This window comes from Rhopalosiphum maidis, chromosome 4 (assembly GCF_003676215.2).
Source record: "Rhopalosiphum maidis isolate BTI-1 chromosome 4, ASM367621v3, whole genome shotgun sequence".
In the NCBI taxonomy this organism is placed as follows: domain Eukaryota; kingdom Metazoa; phylum Arthropoda; class Insecta; order Hemiptera; family Aphididae; genus Rhopalosiphum; species Rhopalosiphum maidis.
This window is the reverse complement of record NC_040880.1, coordinates 46,106,757-46,122,876: the sequence shown is the minus strand read 5'-3', so window position 1 is coordinate 46,122,876 and position 16,120 is coordinate 46,106,757. Positions and strand designations below refer to the sequence as shown.

Sequence of the window (16,120 nt, the reverse complement as noted above, 5' to 3'; positions counted from 1 at the left end):
AGTTTTAGTCGGCACATAGCTTGTTATTTTTAATTGTTGTTTTTATTTTCATTCACCGGTGTCCGGATGTCCGGAACGAACACGTTCGCCATTCGATTGCTAGTCGATGACTAACGGACGTCATCGATAGCCTCCCGGGCATTGAGGGATACATAAAGTACTACGTCTGTGACGAATGACGTTTTTGTTTTTGTGTTCCCCCGTCACCACAGCGCATATCACGCGTATATAATACTATATTATTACATTTCCGTCGAAATCGTCAATCGTCGGTATTGGACGCACGTCCGATACATTTAGGTGGATTATTGTTTTATTAAAATGTCCGTGTCATATTATTTATTTGTATAATACGCAAGTGCGTGTACTAAGATTGACGTTGGTGTCAAATTCTCTTTTATTGCTTTTAAAAATACAGAATGTCTAACTAATTGATAATTTGACACTTCACTTATTACGGACTTAAAAATAAGTGCGATTGTTCGCACTACTTGGAGTATGATGATACAAACTTCTGTTTTTAAAACGAGAACCTTCTTTTTTTATAATAAATTACTTAGTGGATATATTTTTTTTTTTAATTTTAATGTATCCAATTCGAAATTTGAATGAGTTGTTTCTCAGTATTCTAAAATATTTATATTATGATAATTGTGTATCCCTTAAATATTGTTTTACAAATAGATGTTTTATTGGACCTATTATTTATTATACTTTTCTATGCATTATTTTTACAAGTTATGTATGGTGAATGTCGATAGATTAATATTAATTACTAAAATTATGAAATTACTATAATCCTCATATATTCATCTAAACTTTCGTGCCTATTATTATTGGTACACCAAGTTAAATAATTCGTTTAAAATTCGATTTTAATAGGTGTCATCATTTTCAGATAGGTACATTATACACCAAAAAATGTACAGTAGATAAGAAAAAGAATGTTATTTTAAAAATAGGACACTCCTAAAGTAGCACAAGTCTTATGTATATTAAAGAATTCAAAAAATTAAATTTTTAATAACTGCATTATTGAAAAAGGAAAAATGTGCTTTTATGCTCGGTAAATTTCCTTGTATATATTTACTATGTTACTGTCGATGTTTATTTATCATTGATCTCCCTCCATCATTCTAAAATAATATTTACGCCACTGTTCCTGATATTCTGTGCAAGTTTATATTCTATTCAAGAATATAATATTATCTATTGAAGGTTTAAATTCGTATTTATTTTATCGATTGGTGCTATAGTCTGTCTGTGAAGATGTTTCAACTTTCTCGATCAATCACCATGTACGTATAAGAACACACTGCATACGTCACAACTCACGAGTGATGTAGGTACATGCGTATATTATGAATTATAATGATATCATTGTAAATAAAACTATGTATTCGGTCTGATTTCCTAGATAACTTTGGACGATTAATGTATAACAAATAATGATTAATGATTTCTGCGGTCGTTGCGTATCTCATGTACAACGATAACTGGAACAAAAGTGCATGGTACAATACTGTAAAGACTGAAATATAGGTATACTAGATATACCTAATATACCTATTTACACAAGTATAAAAGTTTTTCTGGCGTTTGTGTGACCTTTTTACTCTGTCGAAATCGTATAATACGTTATTGATGATGTGAGATAATAAATTTATGTGAATTGAATATATTTAAATAAGAATAATCCAAATACTATGGCACTGTCAATAATTCTAAATAATTGATTATAATTTACAATTAATGAAAAATGACGTATACAAATGAATTGTAATAAGATCTGGTTATTCATAAATTTACTATAAAATATAATAAATCTCTTAAAGCACTCTCGTAGTATAATGGTTTAGATTTTTCAAGCGTTTCGCAACATTGCAGTTAAACGATAGTATTTGTTGCAATATTATTAAACATTGAACAATTATTAAGAAAAACCATGACGATAACAATTTTAAAAATATTATCTATATCTCTATTCCCTATATTATATGCATCTATGAGTATAATTTGTATAAGAAAACTGAGTATCCAAAGTTTTCCCGAATTTAGTTAAATGAAGCGAAAATATAAAGTTTCTGGTTTTTAAAAATCTATTATGAATGAGTCACCGAATAAAATGTTAGTCTTATAACTTCCAGAGTATCAAACTTCTGTATTTTATAGAATATATTATAATTCATGCGAATTCGTGATTTTTTTTAAATTTAATTTCTTTAGGTACATATATTACTTTTTAAAGGTTTGTATGACATTACTGGATTTCAAAAACTATTATAAATAACGAGGAAATCTACGTGTTAATCATTTATTAATGGTTTTAATATTGTTTGTTTAAAATTAAAAATACACCAGACTATGTTGTAAACTCGGAATGATTACGTGATTACGATGATAGGGTTATAATACGCATATTATTATATGCTATAGCTTGTAGTTACAGTTACTAAAATTGATTATGTTTGTACATTACATGTGTTGCATACACCAGAAAACACAGGATATTCCGGTTGTCGCATTCAGAACCGTGGAAACGTGTGCCGTGGGGCGAGGGATGATGAATGAGGGATGCAATTTTTGACTGATCGTTAGATCGCTAGTCGTTACCTAAAATATATACACGTGTATATTTACACAGTACATTTGTATGTATGTTTATGTGGGGTACCTATAATGCCTATATTATTAACGAATAATATAATGATGTCGATGAATGGCGACGATGACAAAAATACGGTGTGTGTGGTGGTGCGTAGGTATATACTAATATACTTTAAATACTCACGCCAAAATATTTAGGATATAGTGTAAATAAACTTTGTTTATGGTAATTTAGCTTTCGCCAAAGTATCAACTGGATTACATGACCTCTTCCACATTGGTGCACGGAAAAATTCGTATATGCTTACACAGCACGTATGTCGTATATACTAAAATAGTATAATAATATAATATACGATCGCGCACGTTGTTGTTATTATTATTATTATTATTATTAATGTTACATAGGAGGGCAAAGAATCGTATTTGGATCAATTAAATATGAATCTGGTCGTGACCTCGGGCAATTGGAGTCAATTGACATATTATAACAATACAGCAGAACTCGTGTTGTATAAGTGTATAATGTATGTACGAGATATTATAGACACCGCGGTAACTATGGCGTACATATAATGTGTATTGTGTAATGTATTAATATTATCATATACACACAGTTGTGTGTCCACATATATAGTATAGTATGGTACTGTAGCAGTATATATTATTGCATATTATTTTGTTTAGTAACGTTGTACTCGTGTTTTAAGGTTTACTTTACTGCGATTTATGAGTTCTGTATAACGACAGCGACGCGACGCGACTAACAGGTCAAACCGGACAATGAACGATTTATAAAAAACAATATCGAATTAAACTTTATTAGTTTTTAAATTAAACGTTCATTAAAATCATCTCACATATGTGGGCAGTATATGCATACAAATAGGTAAGCAGATGCCGGTACCTCTATAATAAGGGTCGCATAACCTACTGTTACCTATATACTTAGATCCTATAGAGGTATCTATAGAATATCATACGATTCAAATGTGTAAATAACAATAATGATCGACTATACCGATTACCGACGGTGTATGTCATAATCGTGGTGAACGATGAACATAACATGTCGATTAAGAATCGTGTGGTTTCAAACAACAAACTTTTAACACGGTCTTCTGGGGGTTAAAGTTTCTACTTTCTTACTCTTTCTATACTTCTTGAGTTTAGAATCTTTAGATTCATATTTTTAAACGTATAACCACGTGAGCACTCCCCTTGTCAACGGCTTACAGTAATATTAATAAAAACGAACCAAAACGTCATAATATACGCTATACTAAGTAAGTATAGCGTATTTATATATATTATACATTGTTTATTGACCGCGATGATAGTTGTAAAATCGGCGCTATGGGCTTCAGGGGTCGTAATGGTCGTATACAATTTATGCTTGTTTAGATGAAATCACTATTTAATGCATATGGCATATAGTATATTAAATAGGTCATGATATAATATGGCCATATGGGTGCGTTTAAAACAGTCTATTTGTGTGATGACTGGCTGACTGCGGTTGAAGACTGATGTATACGTGCGTATTTTATTCGTATATAGCCGTATGGCGTAATCAATATGTACTTATCAATTATTGTGTGTCTAAAAATTATAATAATAATTTGACAATAAACTTGTTTATTAATATATTTTGTCGTAAAAAGCAATACATAAATTAGTTTGTATGAAACCGTTCCACACTTCAGTGATATGATACGTTGTGTGTTATTATAATACATAACTCATAAACTTGGAAGGGGGCATTCAAAGATTGTAACCACGTGTGAATTTAACCCCCAGAATTATCTAATCTTAAATACTAAGGTAGCGCTCCAACATAGTCAAATTGACCTAAACAATCTGTAAGTTATAGTTTTTATTAGTGAGTGCTAAGTAATTAGAAGTTTAATCCCAGAATTTTTAAATGAAGCCAATAGGGAGATTTTAATGTTTAGTCGACAGTCTCTCTTCAATATAACTGAAACTTATAATTACTTACACATTTTTTGGTCTAGTTTGGAGGAGTGGGACAGCTAACTTCTGCATACACGCGATTAGTAAAAGGTTACCTACTAAATTTAAAGTTTAATCAGGAGTAAGATTTGATAGATCAAAGTCAATGGGGGTCTACGTAAAGTTAATCTTCCAGAAATGAACATTTGTTTTTCCTGGAAACTGATTAAAAATAGATTGATTTCAGTTACAATACTAAGTACTACATTTTGGAATTTGTCTGGAGTGAATTAGACAAAGTCGGAGAGTTTAATTTATTAACGAGCGATTATTATTTATTGAAATTCTAATAGGAAAAGATTTTGCAGAGAAATAAGTAATTGAAAATGTATGTTGTCATCAAAAAAAAATAAAAACATAAAAAATGATAACATTGATAATTATAATAAAAAGTAAAAATATATTATTTATATTATTTTAAGTTTTTTTATTATAACGATCACAAGATTTGAACTGTCGACATTCTTTTATTATGAATTGGGACCTAGTGACCGATATTATGACGTAAAAGAATTTAAGCGTCATCATAATACACATTGTATACTGTTGATATTAAACAGTAAATATTAGTGCTTATAATCTATCATTACACACAATAAAGTATAAACTATATAATTCAATAAGTTTACGGCCGACAATTCGAGATTCGCATTTCGCAATGGATTATAATTTACACATTTTTTTATTGATTTAAATTTTAAAATAATATCTTGCGAATACGTCATGTTTTTGGGACATAAACGAAGTGGTTATTAGCCTATGTAATCATGTATTATTTACATTGTTTATGTTTACATTAAATTAGCTTTTATCATCTCTGTATAGTATTGCGTATTATTATAATACAGAATTTTCTCATTTTCTACCCGTTGATCGCTCAAACGGAAAAAAACAGAAAATAACCCCCGCCGGCGTAAAAACAAAATTGTATTATATTTTGTCGTGTACAACACGTACAGCGTAGTTGTACTACCACAGAATAGATTTAATCTATTTACCGTCTATTATAGAACTACAACTACAACAGTATTACGGTAGATATAATGTAATATGGGTTATGACAAAATTATGGTTATCGCGATCGAACACTTTCTGCGGGCCGAGTGACGGTTTGAAAATAGGACGACCGCGCTAACTGTCGTCTGTCGTCTGTCAGCAAACTGTGCAGGCGGCAACGACGCCCCCGTTATGGATATACGATGACGACGACGACGACGACGACGTTCGGTGTACTATATTATATTATTATATAAATATATATATATATATATAATAAGCACGCGGGATGGCAGGATGACGGGCGCCTGAGAACTCGCACACGTGCACGATGATTATTACACGTTATTGGGTACAGGGCATTGGGTAATATATGTGTATCTGTTGCGGTGGTTGTACTACCTACCTATTTCGCGGGCTGCAGTGTCGGCGGCGGCGGCGGTTGGTTCGTTCTGTCGTATTTTTATTTATAGCCGTAATAAGAACCAGGACGGGAAGTGACGAGGAAGAGTGTATTAATATAATAATGTAGCATATCAAAAAAAAAAAACAAATTCGGTGTCAACGCTTGTGATGAATGCGATGCCTGTAATCGATCGACGAGGTCGGCGGCGCCGCATCACCATAAAACGAATAATGATATTATTACAATATTTATTATCTACTATAATATGATAGTGCGTAATAATAATAATAATAACACGGTGTGTGCGTTATTTGCTGTATTATATACATTTTATGTATAATAATTGTTATTACTTAATCAGTCCGGGCGGGCGTAGCGAAATAATATTATTAGTCGCCACTTCCGGTTGTAAACGATGTCGTATTATATAATAATGTATAATTTTATTCTTCTGCATTATCCCACTATCCCAGTCCACGTTTAATTTTAATATAGATGTATAATACCATTGTGTAGGTATTGCACCATGATAGTATAACTTGAACAATTACTTGACACGTGTGGAGATAACAAGAGATTCGATGACTTCCGAGTAAAACTGTTATATAAATTCAAGCTAACAGAAACCCGCGATGTTTTCGATGAAATAAGTGTGTAGCTGATGTGAAATATTCGTACGTAATAATTAATAATAATATATAAGTATACGATATTCAATATCGATATTGTGAATTTATTATAATAACATAGTATGATTTGACATGGAAATGAAACTCACTGAAAAATATTCCCTGATTTTGGGAAGTGAACTGTTGTCCAAGTAATCATCCGGACTACAATTTGACACAATAATTAATTAGCAACAACATCTAAAAGGTGTTACAGTAACAAAAATCAAGCCTAATAAAGATTATTCAAATCGTAGTCTAATATGTACATCTAGTCCAAAAAATTATAGCTACCGTTGAAGCAGAGCAAAAGAGATAGTCTCGATGCATCATATGATCTCCCTTGCCTATTATTGATCGTATAATAATTTTAATTTTGAAACGCGTTTGTCGAAAAAAAATGGAGTTAACTTAATTGGAACTTGGAAGTATACTCAGTACATAATATGCAGATACTGTATAGTGATAGTGATAAAATATATACAGTATATAGCATTATAAACTTAGTAATTATATAATATAAAAATATAGCGAAATCAAAGTTTTAATTAATTTTTTGTTTGTTTCGTAAATGGGTTAAACAGATTGTCTTCAATCCGCGCTTAAGTCTTAAGAGTATCAGTAAATGTCGTATACAGTATACCACTTTTAATCGAACTAAAGCTTCAGGTATTATGTATTAAGTAAACTTTTCTAAGCTATAAAAGTCTAAACGCATTTCGTGCGTGAAATAATAAATTTTAAAATGTACTAAATAAAAAAAAATGTCGCCTGCAATTACACAGATTGTCTTTATATCGTTTTATAAGGCGTGACCTAATTGCGTTTCTGAATAACAACAACTGTACATTTTTCTGAAGCACCTAAGTTACTTTTATTCAGTGATGGCCGATGGGTATAAGAAAAATGAATCATTACACTTATAGGTGATGTATCGTGAATCAAGTATTGTATAATATATACGAAAACACTGAGAGCTCTTGTATTTAACTATGAATGCATGATATGTGTTATGCACGAGACACACGAGTTCATTCTTTAACACATGGTTATTATTGCTACCTACTGACCTATTCATAAAATCGGTACAATGGCGTATTATAATATATTATTTATACATTTATAAATATAAAACAGTAAAAATAATTTATGCTATGTGTATTTCTAGGAAAAACAAAATGTGTTTATCCGTCTTTTAGCTTTGACAAAACAAGTAATTTAAAATAATGTTTTATTATTTTTGTTTAAAATAACATTAGAATTTAATAATGAAATTTGTTTGTAAATGTAAATATTAGGTCAACGTAGCTGTTGTTTAAATTTTTTTGAAATTCGTTATCTATAACAAATACACAATAATTGTTTTAAGTTTATTGACAATATTGTGTAAAGTAATACGAGTGTAATTCGCCACTTGGCCACTTACCCGCTTACTTAATAATACAAAAAAAAATCATAAAATTTATAACATATGATGGATTTTATAAAAGATGTACTTATTATACTTGAGTGCGTCGAGTACAAACTAGTCTCTCTAGATCATTGTCTTATTAGAGTAAGTAGCTTATTGCGTAGTATTTATAATCGCCAAATACTATGTTATTTCATATTATATTTTATCTCTATTTAATCCTGTTCAACTTGTTTGAATATTATGATTGCGTATTTTAGTTGGATTAATAAAATTCTATTGTTACAATATTTTCTTCTTTCTGTGTTTCTTACGACATAATATTATTTAGTCATATTCATATACCTACTCATATTATCATGGAATTCGGAAATACATTATACATTTATAATAACCTATATATTATTCATAAAATAATAAGTTATTTATAATTGTACAATTAATTTAAAACACTAAATTGTAATTTAAATTGCTGAATATATGCATTTTGTTGTGCTTAGTCGAACTATAAGAACACAACTATATTTTTGTTGAAAGTTAAAGTATATGAAATTGCTTGTTACTTATGTATTGATTCGTTATATAATATATTTGTAAGCAGTGGCATGTTTAAGGGTGGGCCAGGTAGGCAAGTGCCCACCCACAATTTTATATAAGTACTTGACTAGTATAAGTCCGATGCTCAATGAAAAATGAAAATATGATTTACAGTTAGAAAAAAAATTGTTTTGATTGGGTTAGGTATATTTCAACAAAAATGTTAGATTTAAATATTTAAAGAGTTTATGTTTTAATAAAAGGTAAGCTACCATTTATTATAAAAATATAAAAATTAGTCATTTAGAATAAAAATACTAAAACTTAAATAGATAAAATTATAATATGAGGAGAGGGTTAAACCATTCTGAACTTATCTTTTGTGGCTCATCCACAAAAAAAGTTCTGGACACGCCACTGTTTGTAAGTAAATTAATAAATATTCATTTTATTTAAAATATTTTTAATTAAAACAGTAATTAGGTAATATACCTGTTACGGTGAAAAGTGAAATTAATTATACTCAGCAAACAAATGACATATTATATTATTTGTTTTTTATTTTTAAAAATAAAATTAGAATAAAACATTTATACAATATTTTTGATTATGAAGATTATTTATGTAGGGTAAAGTCTTAAAACAATTTTTAAGGTATATTGTAGAAAATTGTATTTTATTTCATTATAATATTGTATAATAATATTTTATTAATTTGTTTATAGGCATTGGATTCTTTTCCGGTGATATATTTCCAGCTACTATCGTGGAGCCTTCGTCGAGCAGGAGCCGCTCGTTGCCATCTCCGCCAATCCAATGGATGTCATCCCGTAGGAAGCATGGTAAGTCAATGAATTATGGTGCTTCTATGTCTATAAATCTTCACAAGTTAAAATATTAAAGGTTATGTGGTAGATATATTTAAATATATGTATATTATTGGACGCGTAGCCTCTCCCTGACTCATCGTCAAATACTTCGGGAGAAATAGTTTATATTCCTCCACATTAACCGATGCCAAATGCGTCGATACACGATAATAGTTATTATGAAATTTATGAAAATTGGAAAACAATGTCAGTGAGCGATACCAATACGCATGAAATATAAATATATACGAAAATACAGTTTACGGTGTGTAGAAAATATGTTTAAAAATTAAATTAAAAAATGTGACCTTTGTAATGAATTTTTACAACAATGCACTGCCTATATTATACAGAAACAGAATACACAAACACATACGCATATATTAATATACATATTATAGACTATAGTAATATAGATAATATAATAATAACAATATAATATTGTTATTGTGTGCACTGCAGTGTCCTACCTAGCGTGTATTATATTCGCGTGCATGTGTTTTTTTCGTGCCGGCCAGATGATGCCAATGTCCGGAAAATGTACCAAAGCGCAGCAGCAGTCGGATAATATAAAAGTTTAAAAAAAACAACGCACAAGACGCGATCGAACGCGCGCATTTTGTAGCGGATCATTAATTAAATTCTATAAAAATATTATTATTATTATAACTTCTCGCACACACTACGTAGGCCGGTCATCACTACCACCACACCCTATTCCATCCTATCCCATCATTGCGGTATTTAATAATAGCATAATAATATAATATTATACTGTGGCGGTGGGGGGGGGCACTTTGCCGCTCGTTCATTCATAAAAACGACAAGTGAAATCTAGACGGTTTTGGTTAATAAAATATAACACACTGTTTTCCCGTTATCGTTTTTATTGTTTTCGATGATGATCACCATCATTGTTATCGATGACGATGATGAAGATTATTATTGTGATGATGATGCGGTTATGTGTTATGGGGAAAGAATAAAAAAAAATTTGTTATCTATAGTCCTTGGTCACGCCCGTAAATTTTTATTATCTACAAATAAAATAATAACATGTAGGTATACAATATTATAGTATTATAATATTAGGTGTGCATTTGAAGCGCAATATTGTGAATCTGATCTCGCCCGGTGTTGTGATGAATGATGATGCGTTAATGTAATACTATAATATCATTAAATCGTTGCTCAATTCTCGCCGATTGAAATCAAAAAAATAACAATATGTATTAGGACGTGTATGATGTTTGTGTGTATGTGTGTGAATATTACATAGGTATTTATATTTTTACATCGCATTTACGTTGTGTTTTTAAAAATTATGTATTCATCTATTTTTCTACATTACTATATATTTACAATTTTTTTTTATCTATTGCTTTATAAGGCACAAGGTTTTTTAATACACGTATTTATATACCTACATTTATAGATATATAGGTATATTGATTTGTTTTTGCGAAACGCGTTGTTTCCGTATTATGGAAAATGTCAAGTTTATAGTTTATAGAGAGAAAAAAATGAGATTCTTTTATTATTTAAAATGTATATTTTATAGTTGTAAGTTGTACATACCGAATTGCGTTTCATTGGTAATATTATTACGTAAAGTGCGTATATACATTTTGTCGGCATTGACATGACATAATATTATTATTTAATAATTAAATAATCAAAAACTTAAATTTAAAATTATTATAAGCTTATTATGATCATTAATCATGTAACGATTATTTGTTTATTGTATTATTGTGTTTTTATTAATACAATTAACAAATAATTATATAATGATTATGTTTATATACGTATAAAAAAATTATTAAAAATAAATATTATATTGGCTGGAAACTAAATTTTTTCTGCTTAATAAAGTATTATTAAAGTAATACTATTAATCATTAATCATTAATATATTTTATCCACTTTGAATTTTATTCAACTTATGTATTATTAAACAATTACAACAGTTTAAATTACTTTTGGAATGATGAATAATCAATAAGCCCCCGGTTACTCATTAGTTATTATACATGTATATCTAGTTGGTTATAATCATTGTAAAAGACAATACTCAATTATATAAACCATAATTCGAAAATGAAACAAGTTTTTTTTTACATTAATGAGAACTCAATGAATAGGTCATATGATTAATGAAGTAAAATCACATGTTTCGTGAAATCGATTTAAATAAACACATTTTAAATAGTTTTTTTTCCGATAAAATAAGAAAAATACAAATTACAGTTCAATTCAATGTCGTATTTTTTCTGTCTGAGAATTATAAAATTATAGTATAGTATTGTTGTATAAAATGAGCAGCGATGACCGAATAAACAATATTCTTGTTTAGCCTTGTTAACTACTGTTCATCGAATATAATTATTTTTAATAAAATATTTGAAATCAAATCTTGATATAACTAGGTGTTTGAAAAATGTTGTTCACAATTCTCGATACTACTAATTTAATTTGAATAATGGTTTATTTGTTCTTTGTTCCTAAGTAAGTAATAAATATTTAGGAAATTAAAAAAATGTTGTTTTGTTTTATTGAGTTTAAGTTATCATATAATTTGTGGAATAATTTCGTGCTAGTAGTTAGTTACATAATTCTAGGAACCATCAATATCAAGTTTATCTTGTTAATGTACTTCTCAGATATAATTATATGACTTCAGAATGAAGATCAACACTCTGGCTGGAAGAACGTATATTCTATAGAATTTTAGAAATATAGATCAATAGAAATATAATATTTTAATAATGAATCTGAACACTAGATGTTTACCTTCATTTCTCATTCTTTCGAGATAAAAATATTATACACAATAGACAGAGCCAATTTTAGCCAAAAAATTGACTCTACATAAACTCTGATAAAATTAAAACCGGTGCTATAGGTAGGTACTAATGTTAAATGTATTATTTTATTATGATTTTGGCACTGTGAACACGAAGGCTACCACTTGGCGCTTTCTCCCTCTTATAAATAAAAATATCAAATTTTTGTTTCTAATAAAAGAGCATTGGAAATATCACATTATAAGATTATTATAAATTATCATACCAACCTATAAAGATATTTCGGATTTAGCACTCGGAGTAATCGGCAACAGCAGTGTTTCTACTTTCTATGCGTACGGTTTTTATTGTAAAATCATGAGTCATACTGTCATCTGAGATATTTTGAGCTATAGAGTATGAGTAATTTTATTGAGTGATTTACCAGAAAAAAGATTCTTTTCAACATAAATAATTTTTTAAAACTTTCAATTATTAATGTCAAAATGTCGATTTATGCTTGAAAAATAAATACACTAATACAGTACTTAATACGATTGGACAAAAATTTAATCGTTATGTCATTTGTACATGTACTTATGTATTATATAAAGTTATGAGTTGTATTTGTCGATATAAAAATTACGAAACGCAATAAATATATCTTAATAGATAAATAGATAATTAATTTATACGATATTTGAATATTTTGTATACATTGATGTAGGCATATTATATCTCGTACAGTCGTACTGCATAATATTGTAATATAAGTTAACGTCAAGTAGATTTTCATGTTTTTTTTTTCACACTATTATTCGGTGTTACGTCCTAATCGTCGACTGGTTAGCAATTTTTGTTTGAAAATAAAAAATATTAAAAGTACCTACTATAATAGTGTTAAGTGCGATAGTGTACATCGATATATGTGACTATAGTGAGCTGGATAGTCAGCGGCGGGTTTTTTTAGCATATACCATCCACGAGGTATAAGCAAACAGACGCCAAAGCGCGCGTGCGAAGATCTTGCGGAGTATTCGTCGCGGGTAACCCTTTTCCATCCGACCATCCGGCCGCATACGTTCTCGTGTTCTAACGTGTGTTACAAAAACACATACGCGTCCGCCCGCCGCCACCGCGCGCCACTACTGCCACCGCCGCCGCCGTTCACTGCTTAGTTCGACTTCGGAATCGGTTCAGTTTGTTACCGACGGTTAGACGCTGAACACTGATTCTGGTGTTATGTACTTAAACACGCAGCTCTTTCTAAATATTTTTCTCTATTCTATAATCTCCTTTCGTATTGCTATTTCCGACGATCGTTAATATTATTTATTTATTTTTTAGATTTTACATACTATTGTTGTGTCGTTTTACGTTTCGTGTACAACACCGCGGCAGTCTCTAAATGTGCGTTGACGTTTTATGCGATCCGAGACCGTCCGTTTCGTACCGTATCACGACAACGGCGTCCCGTTCGATTACAATATTTGTAAATTATAATTTAATACAGTCAAACTAATAAATAATTAGTAGGCATAGCACAACAGAGATATTCAGAGAAAAAAAAATAAATAAACAATAATAATACAATCGTAATAGTCACGGACATTTTTTATGACCGGTTTAATAGAACCATGCACACATTCCGGTTGCCGGAGTTCCTGAAATGCGTCAAGAATTATCTGAACAAAAAAGGTAAATACCATTCGTCTGTCCGCCAAGCTACGGGTCCCCAGCTCGGTAAAATGCCAAAACGCCACGCATACGTGCGTAAAATAAATTATCACAATATGTGGGTAGTGTGGGTACTTCGGTTCATTGATAGTATTATTAATTATTATTATAATAGTCGCATAATAGACAAAATAGTAGGCATTATATTATTATCGTTAGGTTTGTCGGTTGCGAGTATACACGAACTATATATTAGGTAGGTGGTGTCCGGGTGTCGGTGATGATAATTACTACTATTTATTATTGTTATGTACCGATATTCTTCGCATCGGCGTGTGTGTGTGTTTTTTCTTTTTCGAAGATTTGTGAGCATTTTGTCCACTTATAATACGGCCACTCCAAAAATCTCTCCTCGTGCATTGTTACGGTGCCCAGACGGCGTCTGTCGTAAATTATTTTCGTCGTCGTATTATACACAATGCATATAAGCGTGCACGGTGATAATTAAAACAACGACATTATTATACACTACTACTACGATTGCTTTGCTCTTATATACATATAAACGTTTTTGATGCTTAATAAGTAGGTAATTAGCGGCGCGCAACACGCGAGTGTAGGTAATTTAATAAATTCTAGCGGCGCACTTGGTCACAAGTCGCCTGCAGTAAAACAATCGTACGTAATCGGGCACAAACGCTGCACCGCCGTGGCCGTCGTACCACACACACGCAACGGATGTAACGACGCAGCCGGTGCTATACCGCAGTTTTATTATTACCCGGTGCGTGCGGTATCCTCCACGTCCAGCGGAAGTCTGTCGGAAATACGTAGAAAAACCGAGGAAAGTAAAAACGCAATATGGGTGGCGTGTTGTAGGTATTGTAATAATATCGTACGTTCAAAACGTATTTTCGGAATTAATTTCAATCACCGCGGGTTCAAAAATATCTCGACTGAATTTCAGCAGAACCCGACGAGTGTAGTACACGTTACTCGAGTTGGATAACGTGTAACCGCGTATCAGCAGGATCTCTTATATAATATTCCAACCTAATGTATTATTATTTATTATCACTGGGCGGCGAATCCGTCCCAGACGCCGCTGCCAATATGTATTATATTTGAAAAAATATGGTTTACAACATGTGTATTTAATTTCAAATTCGGGCGTTGTTTTTTCGAAATTTTCAAAACCGTCGCGGACGCGCCGCGCCCTTGGCCTCCGGCCGTTATACTTCGAACGCGGCGCAAATACCGGAGTCTGGATACAGGTGGAAAATTGCCGTGTTGATATTCCGTCCGTCGGCGGCGTGTGCTCGCATAAATAACACTATTTACGTTTGTGTATAGATTCAAGGACAAATATTCGTTTATAGTATATACATACATAATATATATGTATTATATTTCACTATAAGTTTCTTATTATTATTATTTTTTTTTTTTTTTGAGGTCAACTTTACTGCGCGACAAAGTGTTTTACCGACCCTATTTCTTTTTCTTTTGCGTCGTGTTATTATTATCAAAGGTACGACTTTTTTGTTCTCTCCGGTTATTTGTTTACAGACGATTTTTGAGTACTCCCTATTTTCCAGGCCCTTGCGGTGTTCGCTTCCGGCCTAAGGTTGTGTACAATATAATTTAGAATCGCACGAGTGTTGATGAGACCTAATGGCAAAGCCAAAACATCGCATCCGTCAATATATTATAATAATATTATTACGCGATAGTAATAACGACGACGACGGCGAGATAATATGTATAATAATAAAATAATACATTTTATATATTATATAATATTATGTCATGTTGGTGTTGCTTTAATATTCAAATTTTGTCTTGGACGGAAGCAAGCTTTGTAGCTATACACTCGTGTTGTTTTCGTAAGTGATAATTGCAGTATACCTAGAAACGTTATCAACTTCTGATTTTGTTGTCAAAAACATTCAATACACAATCAATGCGGCATTGCAGGTATCAGCAATAATTATATTCTATGTTCATCACCTGTTCACCTTTTAACCGTGTTAATAATATCACCTGCGAGATTGTCTGCAGTTTAAAGATAAAGTAAAATGTTCACTGTACTTTAAAATATGATTTAACTGCCACGTTTCAATGAACATGAGATTGTAGGTCTAATATTG

The 16,120-nt window shown here is 30.9% G+C and overlaps 1 protein-coding gene across 3 annotated transcripts in view; it reads left to right on the top strand.

Moving 5' to 3' along the window:
* Positions 1-16,120, top strand: part of LOC113559385 (dual 3',5'-cyclic-AMP and -GMP phosphodiesterase 11-like) — a 76,731-nt gene that overhangs the window by 27,039 nt on the left and 33,572 nt on the right. Inside the window, exon 2 of one of the 3 annotated variants that reach the window (XM_026965152.1) lies at positions 9,364-9,480. In XM_026965152.1, the coding sequence (XP_026820953.1) occupies positions 9,364-9,480 (117 nt within the window). Of the gene's footprint in view, positions 1-9,363; positions 9,481-13,490; positions 13,992-16,120 lie in introns of those variants that run through there. The other 2 variants (XM_026965153.1, XM_026965154.1) reach the window with 2 other exon arrangements.